This window comes from Rhynchophorus ferrugineus, unplaced genomic scaffold, assembly GCF_030347505.1.
Source record: "Rhynchophorus ferrugineus isolate W39M unplaced genomic scaffold, kcgeb_rfMv2 rfM6, whole genome shotgun sequence".
In the NCBI taxonomy this organism is placed as follows: Eukaryota; Metazoa; Arthropoda; class Insecta; order Coleoptera; family Curculionidae; genus Rhynchophorus; species Rhynchophorus ferrugineus.
In genome coordinates this window covers 6485386-6503094 of record NW_027472585.1, presented here as the reverse complement: position 1 = coordinate 6503094, position 17709 = coordinate 6485386, and the positions used below count along the sequence as shown (strand labels likewise).

The window sequence follows — 17709 nt, the reverse complement described above, 5'->3', positions numbered from 1 at the left end:
CATTTCCCTATTTTCTTTAAAATTTTCCTGGCTGTATTCAAAAAGCGAACCCATTTTCTAGGAGCCTTCCTGATCCCCTACACCATCATGCTGGTTTTCGGCGGCCTACCCCTATTCTATATGGAATTGGCTTTGGGTCAGTTCCATCGTAGCGGGTGTCTGACTATATGGAAACGAATTTGTCCAGCTTTAAAGGGTAAGTACCACTTATTTTAGTCATTTCGAGACAATATTTGTTATTTTTATTTATTTATTATAATTTTATTTACGTCCCTAACTCATACAATTATAATTATAATAAATTAGATCAAATACTATAAAAATAGAGGTTATAATTACGCCTAAATTATGAATAAAATACAATATAATGAAGGTAACTGACTCATACAAGTACCGAAATTATAATACAAGTATAAAATATGAATAGATATATTAGATCTATAAATTAATTTTCAAGGATTTACAACAGATGGTGTTACTGTGTATCGAATCGTAACCAACTTCATGTTGAAGCCTCAATGACAAGTTTCACTTTTCAGTATGTGTCATTTCGTCGAAGTGTGAACAAAAAATATTTTCAGTGATGTCTGACTTTGTACCGAGTAAATCCCATTTGCGGGAAGTTCTACTTTTTTAATTTAGTTTGAAAAAAAAGGCGACTGAAGGTGATCGAATGCCCTCTGAAGCGTATGGCAACAATACTCCATCGGTTTCATCCTGTGAATACTGGTCTTGATGTTTTAAATGTGGTGATTTGGCAACCGAACACAAGCGGCCAAGACAAGACAAGGATTTGAGAGTATCACTCTATGATGATCTGTATAAAGCGCAAGAATAATATGCAAAACTGTTGTAACACAAGAAATCAATTGTTTAAAGAACACAGTAATTATCTAGAAACTTAGATATTTACTTCAAGCTCAAAGCTAATGCTCTGTAGTTGTGGAATCAGCTTCTTATACTATGATGTATTAAAACCTAATGAAAAGATTAATGAGAACCAGAAACGACATGTAGTCGACTACAATTGTTGCATTTAAGCCGAGAACTGCGCGAAAAATGACCGAAATATATATATATATGTTTGAAAACCGGTGAAAACATATATATATATATATATATATATATATATATAATGTATATATATATAATATATATATATATATATATATATATATATATATATATATATATATATATATATATATATATATCAAATAAAATTATGAAATACAATATTATATAAATAGGCAAACGTTACAAAGAAAAAGCCAAATTTCATATGGTAACATTGTGACCTGCTGACGTTATACATTTTGATGACGTATATCGAATGTTTTATTGGACGGGCTTTACTATCCCTCCCATCATTTCATTACCATTCAAGTGTTTTAGAATGAAAAAATGACGATAACCATGACGTATTGGTCTATCCTTTCGCCGCTTTTAATTTGTTGGTTTACTTCTCGACCAACGCAATCCGATTTTCTATTAGAACAATTGACAGATCGCATCCGAGTACACAGTCCGACCTGGAAGATATTCTTCCAGTTTTAAATCTCCGGCTTCTTGAGGATGCGGAAAGACTGACCGAAGGAACGAGCCTGGAAACAATGGAAACCTTTTAGCGCGGATTGGAATTGTAATTCCGCGTTCATGTTCAATTCATTAGGACAGTTTATCTAGTTTGAGATGTAGCACCAAGAAATAAACGATTCCCGTCTATGGGTGCATTAATATTTATATCCGATCAGTGTATAGGTGTGGAAATATATTTGAGTGCCTTGAATAATGATCTTTAGGTCCAGATATCGGACAGAGTCTGACTTGCGAATAGATGACCGGCAATCGAGTAAAAGGCAACTATACATATTTATGAACGGTTTATCTGCTTTTGTTTCTTGTATTTATTGGTTGATCAATACCTTAATGTTAATTATATCAAGTGGAAATCATCCTTTTTTTAAATTCATACATACTATTTAGCGCGTTAGTTAGTTTTTATTATTATTTATTGAAATTCAGCATTAATATTTTCAATTAAGTATTATTGAGTTTTTCAGATTATGCAGACGCGAATTTAAAAAAAAAAATACATTGTTAATAGTTATTGCCGACTAACCAACAATTTGTCTTTACAATAACTTAATCTAGATCATCTAGAATAACTAAATCTAGATATATATCTAGGAGGACCCATCCTATAATTTAACTTCATTTCCTTTACTTTTTAACATGTTCCTTCTAGCGAAGTTTTGCATCAAGATTCATTCCGAGGTACTTAGCGTTGTTGCTATATGGAATGATATCGTTATTGGTGTTTTTATTTCAGAGTTCCTCGTGTTTGACTCTAAACATTCTGGCTTTAATGTAAGATTTCAATAGTTCACTAACATTTTTTGCAGCCTATGAAAAAGGCCGTCGTGCCATACTTTAGCGACTTGTGCCACATCTAAGAATATAACTGAACATATCTTTTTAGTTTAATAAGCTTTTTCAATTACATCTGTTATTCTATGCACTTGGCCAATCGTCGAATATTTGTTAACAAACCCAAAACTGATGTGTAGGTATCAGGTTTCCTCTCTATAATAGGTTTTATCGTTTTCAACAAGAGTTTTTGGAATAAGTTAGATATTACTGGTGAGATAGGTCTATAGGCTTTTACTTTATTTTGGCGATTTTCCAGATTTTGGGGTCATGATAATTTCAGCCATCTTTCAAACGTCTGGGACATTTTTTAGTAGAAATGCTATGTTGATCAAGTTGGTGAGTTAATTAATTGCTTTTCTTGGTAGTTTTTGGAGCAATTGTCCTGTTATTAAGTCATAACTTGATGGTTTCTTTGGATTAATGTCAACCTTAATAATTTTGTTTAGTGTTTTCGGCGTGACTAGTGTTGAATCGATGCCCTTTCACATTCTATATTCGGCAAATTGTACTAATAATATCAGTTTCGTTTGGTTTGAAGGTTTCTTCTAGATGGTCAGCAAATGCTTCAGATTTTTCTTGATTGCTGCGTGCCCTATTTCCATGTAGGTCTCTTACAGGTGAACAGTGCAGACATAAATGTTTTAGGTATTTGGTGGCTTTCCAGAGCGAATAATCTGTTTCCTTGTCATCTGTTTGATTTCTCTTTGATTTATTATAGATAATTAATTTATTTATTTGTCTTAATTTAATTAATTAAGATTCTTAATTTCGGAGTATTATTCCAATCAGTTTATTCGATATCAACAATTAATTTTTCTGCTTCAAAATTAATTATTGGACAGTCTTAACGTATACATGTAGTTGAATTCGATTATTCAGTTCTTTTGTTTCTTAACATTGGGTTTTGTCATTGTCTTATTGTATTTGCACTCAGTGTCAGAATCACTGGTGTGTGAACTGAACTTAGGTCAAAGTTTTCTTCGACTTCCATATAGTTGGATGTTATGTTTCTAACTATGAAAGGATCTAACAGGTCTGGGGTTTTCTCTGGATCAGTCGGCCAATAAATTGGTTTTTCAGTTGACAAAATGAAATCAAGTACCTTTAGAAACTTATGGTGATGTTGTTTTCATAACTGTCGGTATTGGTTTCAATTATTTAAAAGAGGTGGTTTTGATGTCAGCGGTCAAGAACGACCTGGAGGAACAAAAAGTTCGAAGACAGTGAATTTCAAGATTTATTTGTAAAACACAATATGTTGCAAAAGTGCCAAAAATAGATCATCCAAACCAACATCATTCTTTCTATACAACATGGCCCTGTTTTCGGAATGATAGTAAAAGTTATAGAAAGTGATGGAAAATATTTTATTTAATATATATTGAATACATATTTATTAACAAATACTTTTTTTAAGTGAAAAACTAATCTCAATACATGAAATTACCTAATTCGTCATGAGTGAACTTAGTCCTCTATGTATTTTCACTCTTAAACGACTTCTTTTACATAGAAGCAGTGGAAATAGATAAATCATGTTGTCATGAACGAACAGAAGTTAGTTTTTTTCATAAAACTGATTATTTATTACTTTTTCGACACTTTACGATCAGTTATTAAGTGAACACATGTAGAGTTTGTTTATTTATTTATCTTAATAGTAAGTTAAAATGATTGAAAACACTTTTGCAAACAATACAGCTTTGGTCTCTACATTTTTATCACCCTATCCATTTTCATACGTTATTAATCTTTTAAATTAAGTTGCACCGTCATAAATGAATTCCAAAATCAATTCTACGCGACAGAAGTGTTATAATATCAAACACTTAACAAAGTTATTGCGACTGTGCTTAATTAATCCGTTTGATTGCAATTTGGATTTATTTAACGGGGTTGGAGTTCAATATTTCTTTCGAAAGTAGCTGTAGAATATTAAGAGGATTGATTTAATCTTCTTAAAGATTCAGGAAGAATTATAATAAGTTCGTCAAACGATTAATATAAGTTTAAATTATTACATTTTATGCAACTTTCCTGAGTTTAAATGTGAATACTGTGTTGCGTATCTCGTCTTGCGTATGTCGAAATGCGTATCTATGTTATTAGTAACATTTCAGAGTCGTTCTTTTCAATGCTAATTATCGTAGTTTGTACTTCTTTTTGTTTTATCTCGTTTTGTTGGAAATGCTGTATATTTTGTTTTATTATTAGAGCTGTTCGCCTCGAGCGCGTTCGCTGGGATGTACAGTCCAGTATGCATCATAAGTCCGGATAATAATGTTTTTTTTTTGAATAATAAATCTCTAATATGAGAGCTATATTCATGTTATTTGTTCTCACTGTAAAAATGTTCTTCTGGTCGGTCGGAATGTGTGGTTGTCGATGCGATTGTTTGTCTGAACACTCACTACTTATACAACACTGGTTGAATAAAAAGTTGTTTATAAAAAAAAGTTGTTGTTTAAAAATGAATGATACATGTGGTCGACGGGAGAATGGACAGGATATTAGGTTAAGGTAAAGGAAGTACGGTGGTGTTGTGGAAGTGGTACTGTTACAAGGGGGTAAAGAAAATAAAAGAGAGAAAGACGTCGTCGTGATGGTCTTTTATAGCCGGGAGTCGCATGGTACCAATCCACCGGCGTTGCTAACCTTTGAACTTGATGTAGGTGAATGTGTGGTGGCCTAAGGGGTCGTAGCGGTCGCTATATCAGAAATAGTTTTAGTTCCCAGACTCGCTGATTTAGCTCATTTGCGTTGCATGTTATAATTCTTAAGAACGAATTACTCTTATATATACATATATATTTATATAATTATATCTGTATCAGTATCCTGACTATGGTACTAATGTCTTGAAGTTTATATTAAGGTTCCATGATTCTAAGAGATTAAACAAATGTTTCATTTGAATTTCCATGTTGTTTTCTTTATTAATTATTTATGAAAGTAACTGTATACATTTTTCTTGAACAATTTAACTAATTTTTTCTTTATTTGCAAAATGCAAGCTCTTAATGTTGTTGCTATATAATTTGTAAGTTAATACAAATTCACTATTCATAGCTATGTTCTAGAAACATACATCTCTTATGAAAGACAAAGCCAATTATTAATATTCATGAATTAATAATAACTAATATTAACTTAATTTAATAAATATTAACTGAACAACCAATTATTATATGAAAATATATAAAGCAATTCATATAGGACTCAACTGTAGTGATATAAATTTCAATTTATTTCAATTATATTTTTACCTTTAAAATAAAAATTGTTGTGTTAAAAATTATTTTATTTAGTTTAAAATTTTGTTGTATGTCAAAGCTAAACTGAACTAAAAGTAGAGTTGATGCGGCAACATAACGACGCTTTGACGTCACAAATTTAGATGACGCATGTATAAAATAACTTTGAATAGACTATATATAATTCTTATAATTCTTCTGTTTATATGTAATTCAACTCCTCCTAATCGTTTGGACCAATTTTGATGAACGTTTTGTGTGTGTATTTATGTGGATTCGAGAATGGCTTCGATTCACAACCGGACCCGGTAGGTGGCGCTGTTACAGTGTTCCAGGATTTTTAAAAATATTTTGAATATTTTTCGATTATAAGTACATACCACAACAAAATCACTAGTCGGGTGTTATCGTGGCCATCTTATAGTATTCGTTTAATTGTCAAAACACATTATTCTATCCAAGTAAAAATTTATATGCATTATTTTATTGATACTTTTAGTTTGCGGATAATAATTGGCTTAATTAAAATTATCGTTATCGTCGTTAATTAAATTCATCGGGGCGGACCGTTCCATTTAAGGAACAAACACAAAATCGCCGTACCTATCCGCACGCGAAAATTGAGGTTAGGTACGTTACGGAACAATGACGCTTTGAAGAGTCCGATGCGCGTCGGCCAATTAGATAAATGGGTTGCGACAACGCCAGTTCAACAATGGGCCGCCAGAGGGAGCCGGCGACGCTATCGTGGGAATGCTTTTTTTTGCAGAGGATTTCGAATTGAAAGCGTTCAGCTGCATTGTATTGGTGTGCAGTTAATTTTGGACGAAGCGCGGCTTATATGTATGTGTGTGTTTTAGTTTCCGTTGAGTGAGGTTGGTTGCGAATCGGCTTTTAAACGAAGTCGTTTAGAATGAACCACTTTAATTAACTTTCTGCTTTAATAGAATTTACTTTGTTACTTAAATACGTCATATGTCAGAATGTATACGAGAGTCAATCTATAAGTATCGAGATTCTGTTGTGCTTGCATCAATACAAAAGAAAGATGACTGCGGCATAAATATATTGGGGCTACTTAAGTTAAAATTATTTATTGTACGGTTTGGTTCGCTTGTTCCGATATCCTTCGCGCTCTCCACGAGTTATATTGCTTCAAAATTGCCATAATTTATTCCATATTTTAAGACGACATATTGGATAACTTCGTAAATTCAATAAGTATTCAATAAGTTCAATAAGCTATAGGAAGGAGTGCAGTACTAACTACTAACTAGTGCGGTTATTTGGTTTTGAGTCTGACCTGTTCTGGTTTTCGTTTAACATGATGTTTTCAGTTTCACCTACAGTCAAGATAGCGAGGTATTTCATTGATACTGCTTGAAGAATCGGGTATCCTTCAAGTGACAATTAAGTTGTACAGTTATTAAGCTGTATTTTCCAATCTCTAATATATAGTTAATATAGTTATATAAAAGACCTAATCCGACCTAAACAGACCTTTAGTAAATATGTTTACTAAATTGCTGTTCTGATGAAGAAACATTTGTAATTCTTGGACAATGGTTCTTTTCACTGTCGGATTATGAGCACAACGCTTATTAACTTCAGCATTTGAATTGTCCAAAAAATAAATTTGTAAAAATTGATGATCTGCATCAGGTAGTGGTACCAGCACCCCCAATAAGTGATAAATTTGTCCTTGAATCTGTAATTTTTAAAGATTTGTCCAATAATTATTTCTGATATATATTTTAATACAAAAATTAAAATTGTGATGCTTTATTGTACATCAATAAGTAACAAAGATATGAAGATACATAATAAATAAGATAAAATGTTATGGTATATCTTGAAAGTGGTAATGAAATTGTCCTGTATAATGTGTAGCGCCAAATGATGTCATCTGGAAAGAGCTGTTATATTTCTGAATGTTGGCCAAGTAGTGCTTAGAATCATTTCCAATCCCAGAAACTAAAGAGCGTAAGGGATTTGGTGATGGGACCAATTGTGGCAATTTTACTTTGCCTCCAGCACAACATAATCCAGTAGATGATTCACCACTGTATTTTAACGGCTTGCAATATTTACAAATTATTGTCATTTCCCCAATTGTTACTGATTTGTTGGCACAATGATCTATTGCCGCATCATAGAGGAATGCAGCTCCTTCCAGGATCACAGGAGTACTGTGTCTGCGGAATCGCTCAAGTTCATTATGTCGTGCTCGCTGTTGTTGTGTTTGATGTGCAACTCGTTGAATTCTAAGCCTATCTACTTCATTGTCACTCTTTAAAGAACGCAATTCTGACATAGCAGTACGACTATCTTCTTGATCTGCCTCTCTCTCTGGTAATCAGTGCGGTTAGCACGTGGGGTAGCTCTTCGATATTTGATTGACTACGACGACCAGGTCGTCTTCTCCTCGGCATCCTAAATTGTAATTAATCAAAGTGAGAAAAGTTCTCGTGCACTTAGCAGTAAAGTGTAACTATTACAAAAAATCAACAAAAAAAGAAGCACATAATTTGAAATGTCACTATCACAAAGGATCACCGAAATTAAGAAAGTTCTCGCGCACGTAGCTGTGAAAGATAGAAGGATGCACTCTTTATCTGAGGTATCGATCGACATAGAAGATGGATTGACATATTAGTTGGTTTTCAAATGTCAAATATTATGGTTGCGGTCAGAAATTTAATTTGTGACAAAACTTAAGATTTATCAATTTATATAAAAATAATATGATATATAGTTAACAACTGTAGTTAATCTAAATAAAAATAATCTGATAGTTAACAACTGTAGTTAGCTAAAACTAAGTTTATTTTTTACCTCCTGAGAATAAAGATATAAAAATTCTAATTAGTTATTCATTTTTAACTATTCTTTCTATTTGATTTCTGAACGACGGGGAATACACCAAAGAAAAAAAAAATTGTTGTTTTTATTTCATATCGAGCATTTTCATATTTATTCACCTTTTAAATCTTCTCTGGGCTTCCACAAATAATTCAAGACCAAAATTATCCAAATGGGTCCAGCCGTTCTCGAGTTTTAGCGAGTCTAACGAACAACGATTCATATATATTTATATATATATATATATATATATATATATATATATATATATATATATATATATATATATATAGATTTGAACTAAAGAGATATATTCTCTAGAAACATCTAATAGTGAAGAATCATTAATTATATTTTAAATTGTTACAGGTATAGGTTATGCTGTATGTTTAATCGACATTTACATGGGTATGTATTATAACACCATCATCGGCTGGGCTGTTTATTACTTAGTAGCGAGTTTTACCACCGAATTACCATGGACAAAATGTACCAACAGCTGGAACACTGCCGATTGTCGTCCTGTTACCGCTTTACTATCCAATTCTAATGCGACTACACCTGCAAAAGAGTTTTTTGAGTAAGAACAATATGCCATATTTTATGTTAGCACTGAATGGTTATAATTGAAATTGTTTTAAGTTATATGGATGTCTGTTTGGTTTAGAATCTTTATGGAATTATAGTAAATATGGGGTGATTTAATTATTTTGGGATAATTTTTAAAAATATTGTTACAGAGAAGAGTTGCACTGTAATTTTATCTTATGAGTAGTATGCAAAAATTCTCATTGTTTTTTCGAAAATATAGATTTAATTCAATTGCACTATAATCAAAATCTCGGCCTGTTTGTTGAAAACTATAACTTTTTATTTCAGGTAGTTGCTTTTATCGCTTTTCGATTCCTTAAATTCACGTAAAGTATATTCTGGTAATCAAGTGATCTGATCAACATAAGGTTGATCATTGTCATGATGGAAAATTGATCAATCTAATATGAGCCCGAAATATTTCTCACCAATTGTATTATCAACACACAGTTCTAATTTCATTAGATACATTTAAGTAATTGTGTGGCTAAGTGATTATTCGTCTTTAATTTTTCTGATTATTATTTTAACGCAGTATAGCCACTTTTTATTGTTGATGACAATATGAATATGATCAGACTTGTTTCTAGCGCTGAAAGAATATTTTGTATATAATAAATGGGCCTGAATTCATCCATTACCTAATTTTGTTGGTTTTGATTAATTTTAATGGCTTTAACTGATACAATATTGAGGTCTTTTCTTATTTATTTACTTGTCATCCTGTCCATCTTTGTTACACCTTTGATTCTTCTGAGGTATTTCATTCCTGCTGCTTGTATCTTACTTTTATTTACAACTGACAATACCAATGTCTCGCAGTAGATTGTTAGTATTGGTCTTTAAATTGCATTGCACACTTTCATTTTAACTTTACTTGATAGTTCTTTTTTACTGGTGAATTTGCTATTTATAGTGAAGTACAATTCTGATATTGATTTCCATCTCCTGGCTTCCATTAGTTCAGATTTCTATACGCAGATTAGAATGTATTTACAATTTTAAAATTAAATACTTATATATTATCATTACTTCTGGTTCTTCCGTACCACGACTTTCGTTTTGCTATTATTCATTATTTTCAAAATAAATCCACTTTTCAGCACACGTTAATATTTGATGCAGAAATGACTTTCGATCATACATCAGAAGCAGCATTTCACAGACGATTTTTCATTTGTCTGTCATTGAATTGATTTGGTACCCATCTTTCTATCTTTCGGGTTTATTCCATTGTTCGATTACGGGCACTAATCGTTCCTTGGGCCACATTTGACGCTACTGCTAATTGTTTTTGAATTGGGTTGGGTCCTCATCCAATAACTTTTACAGTTTCCCATTTTCAAACTTTGTCGGTTCAAACCAGATCGTTTTTTGCCTTGCACATCGAAATCACCAATTTTGAATTTTTGAAATCATGCCTCATGTATTTTTAAGGTGACAGCATGCTGACCGTAAGTTTCTATCAACAAACGATGACTTTCACCCACTTTTTTTTTTGATTAACTAGGAAAAGTAATTCGTACATAAAATTCCCGTTTTCAGAAACACGAAAAATGACTATTATATAAATGCTTGTTTTTATTATTTGCAGAAGAGAAGTTTTAGAGCAGTACAAATCGGATGGATTAAACCGAATGGGTCCTATTAAACCAGCTCTTGCTCTGTGTGTATTTGCTGTGTTCATTCTGGTATACTTTTCACTATGGAAAGGCGTTAAAAGTACCGGAAAGGTGAGATATACCAGCTACACTAGTTTTTAAGGATTAAAAATCAAAATTTATTTGTAGGCTGTTTGGGTTACAGCTCTCGCGCCCTATGTGGTACTCATCATTCTCTTAGCTCGAGGAGTAACTCTTCCAGGCGCTACGGAGGGCATCAAATACTACCTCACGCCCGAATGGCATAAACTGTATAATCGTAAAGTGTGGATAGACGCGGCATCACAAATATTCTTTTCGCTGGGTCCAGGGTTCGGTACTTTATTGGCTTTGTCCAGCTACAACAAGTTCAATAACAACTGCTATCGAGACGCCGTAATCACCAGTACTATCAATTGTCTCACTAGTTTTCTGGCGGGTTTTGTGATTTTCTCGGTGCTAGGTTATATGGCCCACGTTCAGCACAAGAGCATTGAACAAGTGGGACTTGAAGGTAAAGAAGATTTTCATTATTATTGTTATTCGTGATTATTTTTAAATACGCTGATATATTGAAGTGATTCACTATTAAAATTTGTTAGATAATTGCACTAGAAATATGTTTATTTTATTAATCAATATTAGGTGCTTGCCTATATTTTGATTAGCGATATCTATTGGTAAGAATGCGAACTGTCAGTTTAAACAACCGTAAATGCAACCTGACCTATCTTTTAAATTAAATGGTTTTGACATTTCTCTACATACTAGTAAAATAATAGTTTTTCCATTTAGTATCACTGAGTTGTTCAGTTCAGTGAGAGTTCAGTTGTTCAACATTCAGTTGAACTCTCAAAATTGCATTCTCGATTGCAAAATTTCGTTACTTTTGTTTGATTTGAAGAAATCTGTTACCAAAGTCCATCGAACACATTTAGAGACTTACATAATACATTTATACACTATATAAGTTCGTGTGGTTTGGTTCTCTTCAATCTTCTGATTTCCTGCGTCTTGTCCAGTAGCTGTCTTGCTTCCACGTTGCTGTAATTTAGCAACCTTATTTCATGTTTTAAGCCGAAATCTTTAATCACTTCAGAGCTGTACATCTATTTGATTTGACTGATAGACCGATCTCTTTGCTTTTAGGTCGACTACTATCAGTTGAGAGTATTTTCCGACTAACAAGTATAGTTGCTTGATTTTGAGCCTAATCTGCTCTGTTTTTGTTTTTGTTGTTTGACATGATGCTTTCGATTTAATCTACCATTAAGATGTATTCCGAGGTATTTAGCTCATTCTGCTTCAGGAATTGCGCATGCGTCAAGTGATATAACTAAGTTTTTGTCATTTTCCGCAACGCAAATTTAATATGGACAGGTTTGGTGCTATTAAGCTTATTTTCCGGTCTCTAATCCATTTGTACTACTACTTGTACATTTTATATAGCCTTAGGTAGAGATTTATCATTTATATTTAGATATCAGCAGTATAGGGTAGATACAGAAGTAGTCTCAACATATTAGTCCAAATAACTCCAGTCGAAATAGGTTTAAGTGTCGAAAATACGCCTTCACGCGAGACTCTAAATTTTCCTTCGAAAAGATACGATTCGAGCAGTCGACAGTAATTCCGCGGTAGCAATTTGCTCATTTTGTAGATTAATCTCAAATGCCATACCCGGTCAAAAGCTTGTGAGACGTCCAGGAATATTGCAGGTAATATTTCTTTTCTTCGAATGTCTTTTCAATAACCGCTGTTACTCTGTGCACTTGGTCGATTGTCGATTGGTGATTTCGAAATCTAAACTGGAAATCTGATTGGTTTAATACGTTTTAACAGCAGTTTCTCGAATAATTTTGATACAACTTGCTCCGCTAGTTTGTCAGGTATTATATAATCATAATTTTTCGAGCAACCTTCAAACATTCCTGAACATGCTTCAGTCTCAAATAGACATTTAATATGTATTTCAACATGATGATTGCTTTTCGTGCCAACTCTTTCAATAATCTAGGTGAAATATCACCAATTCCAGGAACCTTTTTACGATTGGGGTTGTTGTCAATTTCTGTGGCAACTTCCATTGTACCAATTTTTCATAATAAATGTCTTTATAAAGTTAAAAAAAAATCATAATACAGACAAGCACTTACTAATGTTTCTCCAGCAATCCATATCCATATTTATTTAAAAAATGTTTCATATTTAAATTATTTTTTTAGATGTGCAAACAGTTTTTTTCGCTGTTACAGGTCCTGGCCTTGTTTTTATAGTATACCCCGAAGCAATAGCTACAATGAGCGGTTCTGTGTTCTGGTCTGTGATCTTTTTCCTCATGCTTATCACCCTGGGACTGGATAGTACTTTTGGCGGACTGGAAGCTATGATCACGGCTCTGTGTGACGAGTATCCTCGCACTTTAGGCAGACATCGAGAGATTTTCGTTGCCGCACTGTTGTTTGGTATCTATATATGTGCCTTGCCAACCACAACATATGTAAGTACTGAATAGTGATGGTACTTCTTAACGACATGTGTGTCACTGAGAATTATATTATTTTAGGGCGGCGTTTATTTGGTTAATATGTTAAATATTTATGGACCAGGACTAGCGATATTGTTCGTAGTGTTCGTGGAGAATGCTGGTGTATGTTGGTTGTATGGAACCGACAACTTCGCCAGAGATATTGAAAAGATGATCGGCCACAAACCGGGCCTATTTTGGAGGTTGTGTTGGAAATATATCAGTCCTATATTCCTTTTGGTAAATGTTTAACATTTATTATTTGTAAAAAATAATCGTGATTATATATTTTATTTTATACCCCTAGTATTGAAAACTCTATCCAATAGGCAATAAGTCTTTTATATGATTTTCAATATACAATTTTTTAAAATTAATTGCATCTTACATTAGATATGTTTAGTACAATCTTTATTTACAAATAAATTTATTACCACTTTTCTGATGTATTCGCATTAATACACAAGTTAGGATTAATACATCAGTATTAATATATTTCCCAAATTAAAAAAAAAACTAATCTACTTAAGCTAACGTTAACAATACTTAAACACTTATACAATAAACAACTTCGTGTGGTTTGGTTCGCTTCAATCTTCTGATTTCCTGCGTGTTGTCCGGAAGCTGTATTGCTTCCACGTTGCTGTAATTTCATATTTTAAGGCGAAATCTTGGATCATTTCCTGTACCAATTTGATTTCAAGGTCATTGTGCAGCTCTTCGTTGGTTACGTATCCATAAGCTTTGGTTATTAATCGTAGAATTGGGTGCGTTGGATTACTAGTTGGTTTGATGTTTGAAGTCCAACCACATATTTGCACCACATAGGTCCCAAATTTGTTTTATGATTGACTGATAAATCAATATCATTGTTTGATTTTAGATCAAGTTGGGTGTATTTTCCGACTAACCAGTAGAGTTGCTTGACTTTCTCTACCATGATGGATCCAATTGAACCTACCATCGAGATATATTTAGTATTAGCTGAATTTTCTTGAGGAATCGGGCATACGTCAAATGATATATGTTTTTGTCATTTCACCACAACGCAAAATTAACACGAACGGATTTGGAGTTATTAGGCTGTATTTTCTCTAGCTGTCAGGTCTAGGCTGTTAAGTTGTCTTTAGTCAATTTATTGACAATATATAATGACACGCAAAAGATCGCTTAAGTGATAAATAGTACGTAATTAATATATGTTTGTTCCAAGTTATCCGTTAATCCAAATGCATTCTTAGATTTTTAGCGGTCTCTGTTTGTGATAGTTCATGATTAATAATATTTCTTGAGACGGCTTGATATATCATGTTTTCAACTGATCTTGAATAAAATTGGCTGATATTGAACCTTCGTGAGATTATGAGACACAAAAATATATTGAATGTTGTTCATTGTCGAAAATACTAGTTTAACTTGTCGAGTGTGCCACACTCTATTAAAAGAAATGCAGCCTAGTAATATTATTTATTATGTTGGCTTTTATTTATGTGGTTGACCAATCTGTGAACTTCTAAAACATATCCAATTTACCAAAATCAAAATATATTCGCGTCTTGATCCACATTTACAGTTGGTAAATAATTGTCAATGTATATTTTGCCAATCACTACATAGTATAAAACAAAGTCGCCTTTTCTGTCCCTATATCCCTATGTGCGCTTAAATCTTTAAAATTACGCAACGGATTTTGATGCGGTTTTTTTCAATAGATAGAGTGATTCAAGAGGAAGGTTTATATGTATAATACATGCATAATATACTAAGGCAACATTGCTAATTTTAGAGGTTTCTAACGTGATGTCGTAAATTAACCTATTTTTTTAGGCTTATTTAGTAATTAGCAAAAACGCTGCCTAACCCTACGAGTTAGATCAAATTAATGTACTACAGTATTGTACACCATAAAAAGGTCTACAAAAAAGTCCGCGATGGTATATGTTTATCTTTTAGGGATAACCCACATTAACCATTTTTATTGTTTACTTTTTACGTGAGAAAATGGCTTATTTACGAAGCTATTTTAAGCAATACGGCATTAATCCTTATTGAATTAAGTACCTTAAATACAGTGTGCAATTAATATAGATCAATATGGTTCCTTACAGCATGTAAATTAAACAAATATTTTCGGAGATATTACAAATTTAAAATTTGCGTTTAAAAATGTCTAATGTAATAAAAATTGTATGAATTTAGATATTCCAAAGATAGCAGGAAATCTTCATAGTAAGTATAGGGGAAGAGGAATTGTTTTACTCCAAATTTAATGCGTGCAGGCCAAGGGCAGTAATGAATGAACCAAAAATACTGGATCGATTTTAATCATGTTTTCATTGAGTGACATATGCATATATATTTTATGCCCGTGCAAAGTCGGAGCGGGCCGCTATGTTTTTATATAAAACGTTCATATTTTTTCTGTAGTGTATTTAATTTAGTATCAGCATTGCACCCGTGCGAAGCCGGGGCGGGTCGCTAGTAACTTATAATTAAGTAACAATTCACAGAATCCATCGCCTAATGCATCAAGGATGGTTACTCTTGATACATCTATGAATATCTATGATGAAAATATCCTTTTTCTATCGAGAAAATATAAAAAGTATATTTCTAACATTTTAACTGAATGCTTGAATTTAAAAAATGTCTTGGAATATTAGCTCTTTAAAATGTGTGTAATATTTGTGGGCTATATTATATGGAAAATACCCATTACCATACACTTCATGTATCAATTTAAATGTTTTAATGGATGAAATATATAACGGTATGTTCAATTTTGTAGATAATATTCGTTTGCTCTCTTCTCAACCACGAAGACATGCTGGGAAAAGAATACGAATATCCACCTTGGAGCATACAAGTTGGTTACGTTCTAACTGCTTCCTCAATCGTCTGCATACCGTTGTATATTTTATATAAATTTGCTATCACTCCTGGAAGTTTCCTTCAGGTAAGTCTGGCCTCTTTAATTACCATAGGCTAGTTAAGAAGTCCAAATTTATTATTGTGTATATCGTTTTGTGATTGACACTTGATTTTCCCCAAAATATTATTTTAAATGCTTTCAATCCATACAATATTGGGTTAATGTTTCAGTTAACTTTTAATCTTTATATTACATTTGCATCCATAAAATCACATTTTCAATTTCTTTTAGTCTCGATAATCGTTAGACACATTTTTTCCTAATTAAAAATATATTTAGATCACAATAATGAACAAGGATTGCTGCCTGATTAACTTAACAGCAATTAATATCAAATAAAATATGTCATAGATTATTGCTTAAATTTTGTTCTTTTGTCATCAATGGTTACTTTATCTTTGGCAGAGGTGGCGAATGATTTGGAAGGCGGAACACTCATCAGATAATGCTTTAACTTACTGTGCTGGCACTGAGGTGTGACCAGAATCGGCGATGGTCAAATCATACACCATCGAGTGGTTAGTATAAGCTTTAAAATTAAGAAAAGACGAATCAGAAATTACCTTCTCAGTTTTGCATCAAACGATATACTTCTATTGACTTTTAAGATCGTTCTGAGAGGTTAACTTGTGATTCTTCTTCTTTAAAAAATAAGTGGTTGTAAGTACTTTTATAGGTTTAGGTAAAAAAAAACAACAATATAAATCTATAGCTGTGGTAAACTATTTGTACAACTGAACTTAATCATTAAGAAGTAAAAGGGAAACTAACATAGGCATAATTTTTGATACATAAGGAACTATATTTCTTCAAATAGCTTTAATGTATAAAAGACGTATAGTAAAACAGAATATTGGAAGAAACTATCTGGAGATTTAAGCCTTCGACCTCTTGAATAGTTTCACCAAAGTTAGACTATGATATATTGAATGGTACTAATAGTTATTAAATAAGATATTGGGCTTTCTTTTGGAGAGTATACCAGCCAAATCCTCACCAAAGATTGACTATTATCCCTCATATTGTACTCGATGCAATTTGTTTTAATGAATGTTTATAAATATATAGAAGGAAATATCGAGCGAGATAACAGCCATTGTCTCACTTAATTATATGTAATGGTAACAAAATGTAGTAGAAAAAGTTCCTCTATGTCATTTTTTATGACGATATATATAGCTAAACAAATGAAATGCTTTGGACACTAGACAAATACGTAACTATGTACAAAAACAATTTTAATGTAATTAGTGTCAAACGTATTCGTACTTTTTTAGGTTATAATTTAATTGTGATTTTTTATATATTTAGCTAAACAACGTGGTTAAAGTTTGTACTTTGGACACTGGAAATATTACTTAATAATAATGCTTTTTTTATAAGTGGTACTTAAAATAACATACTAACAGTGTACTTATTAAGATATGCATTTTAGAAAATGCGTTTAGTTTATTAGTAAATTAAAAATGG

The 17709-nt window shown here is 32.4% G+C and overlaps 1 protein-coding gene across 1 annotated transcript in view; it reads left to right on the top strand.

The window, feature by feature from the left end:
- Positions 1–16867, top strand: part of LOC143198536 (sodium-dependent serotonin transporter) — a 29090-nt gene extending 12223 nt beyond the window's left edge. Inside the window, exons 4-11 of the mRNA XM_076407819.1 lie at positions 62–196; positions 8919–9129; positions 10735–10873; positions 10931–11294; positions 13036–13280; positions 13347–13547; positions 16096–16263; positions 16645–16867. Coding sequence (XP_076263934.1) covers positions 62–196; positions 8919–9129; positions 10735–10873; positions 10931–11294; positions 13036–13280; positions 13347–13547; positions 16096–16263; positions 16645–16719 — 1538 coding nt within the window. The 3' untranslated portion in view covers positions 16720–16867. The remainder of the gene's footprint in view (positions 1–61; positions 197–8918; positions 9130–10734; positions 10874–10930; positions 11295–13035; positions 13281–13346; positions 13548–16095; positions 16264–16644) is intronic.
- The last annotated feature ends 842 nt before the right edge of the window (positions 16868–17709 follow it).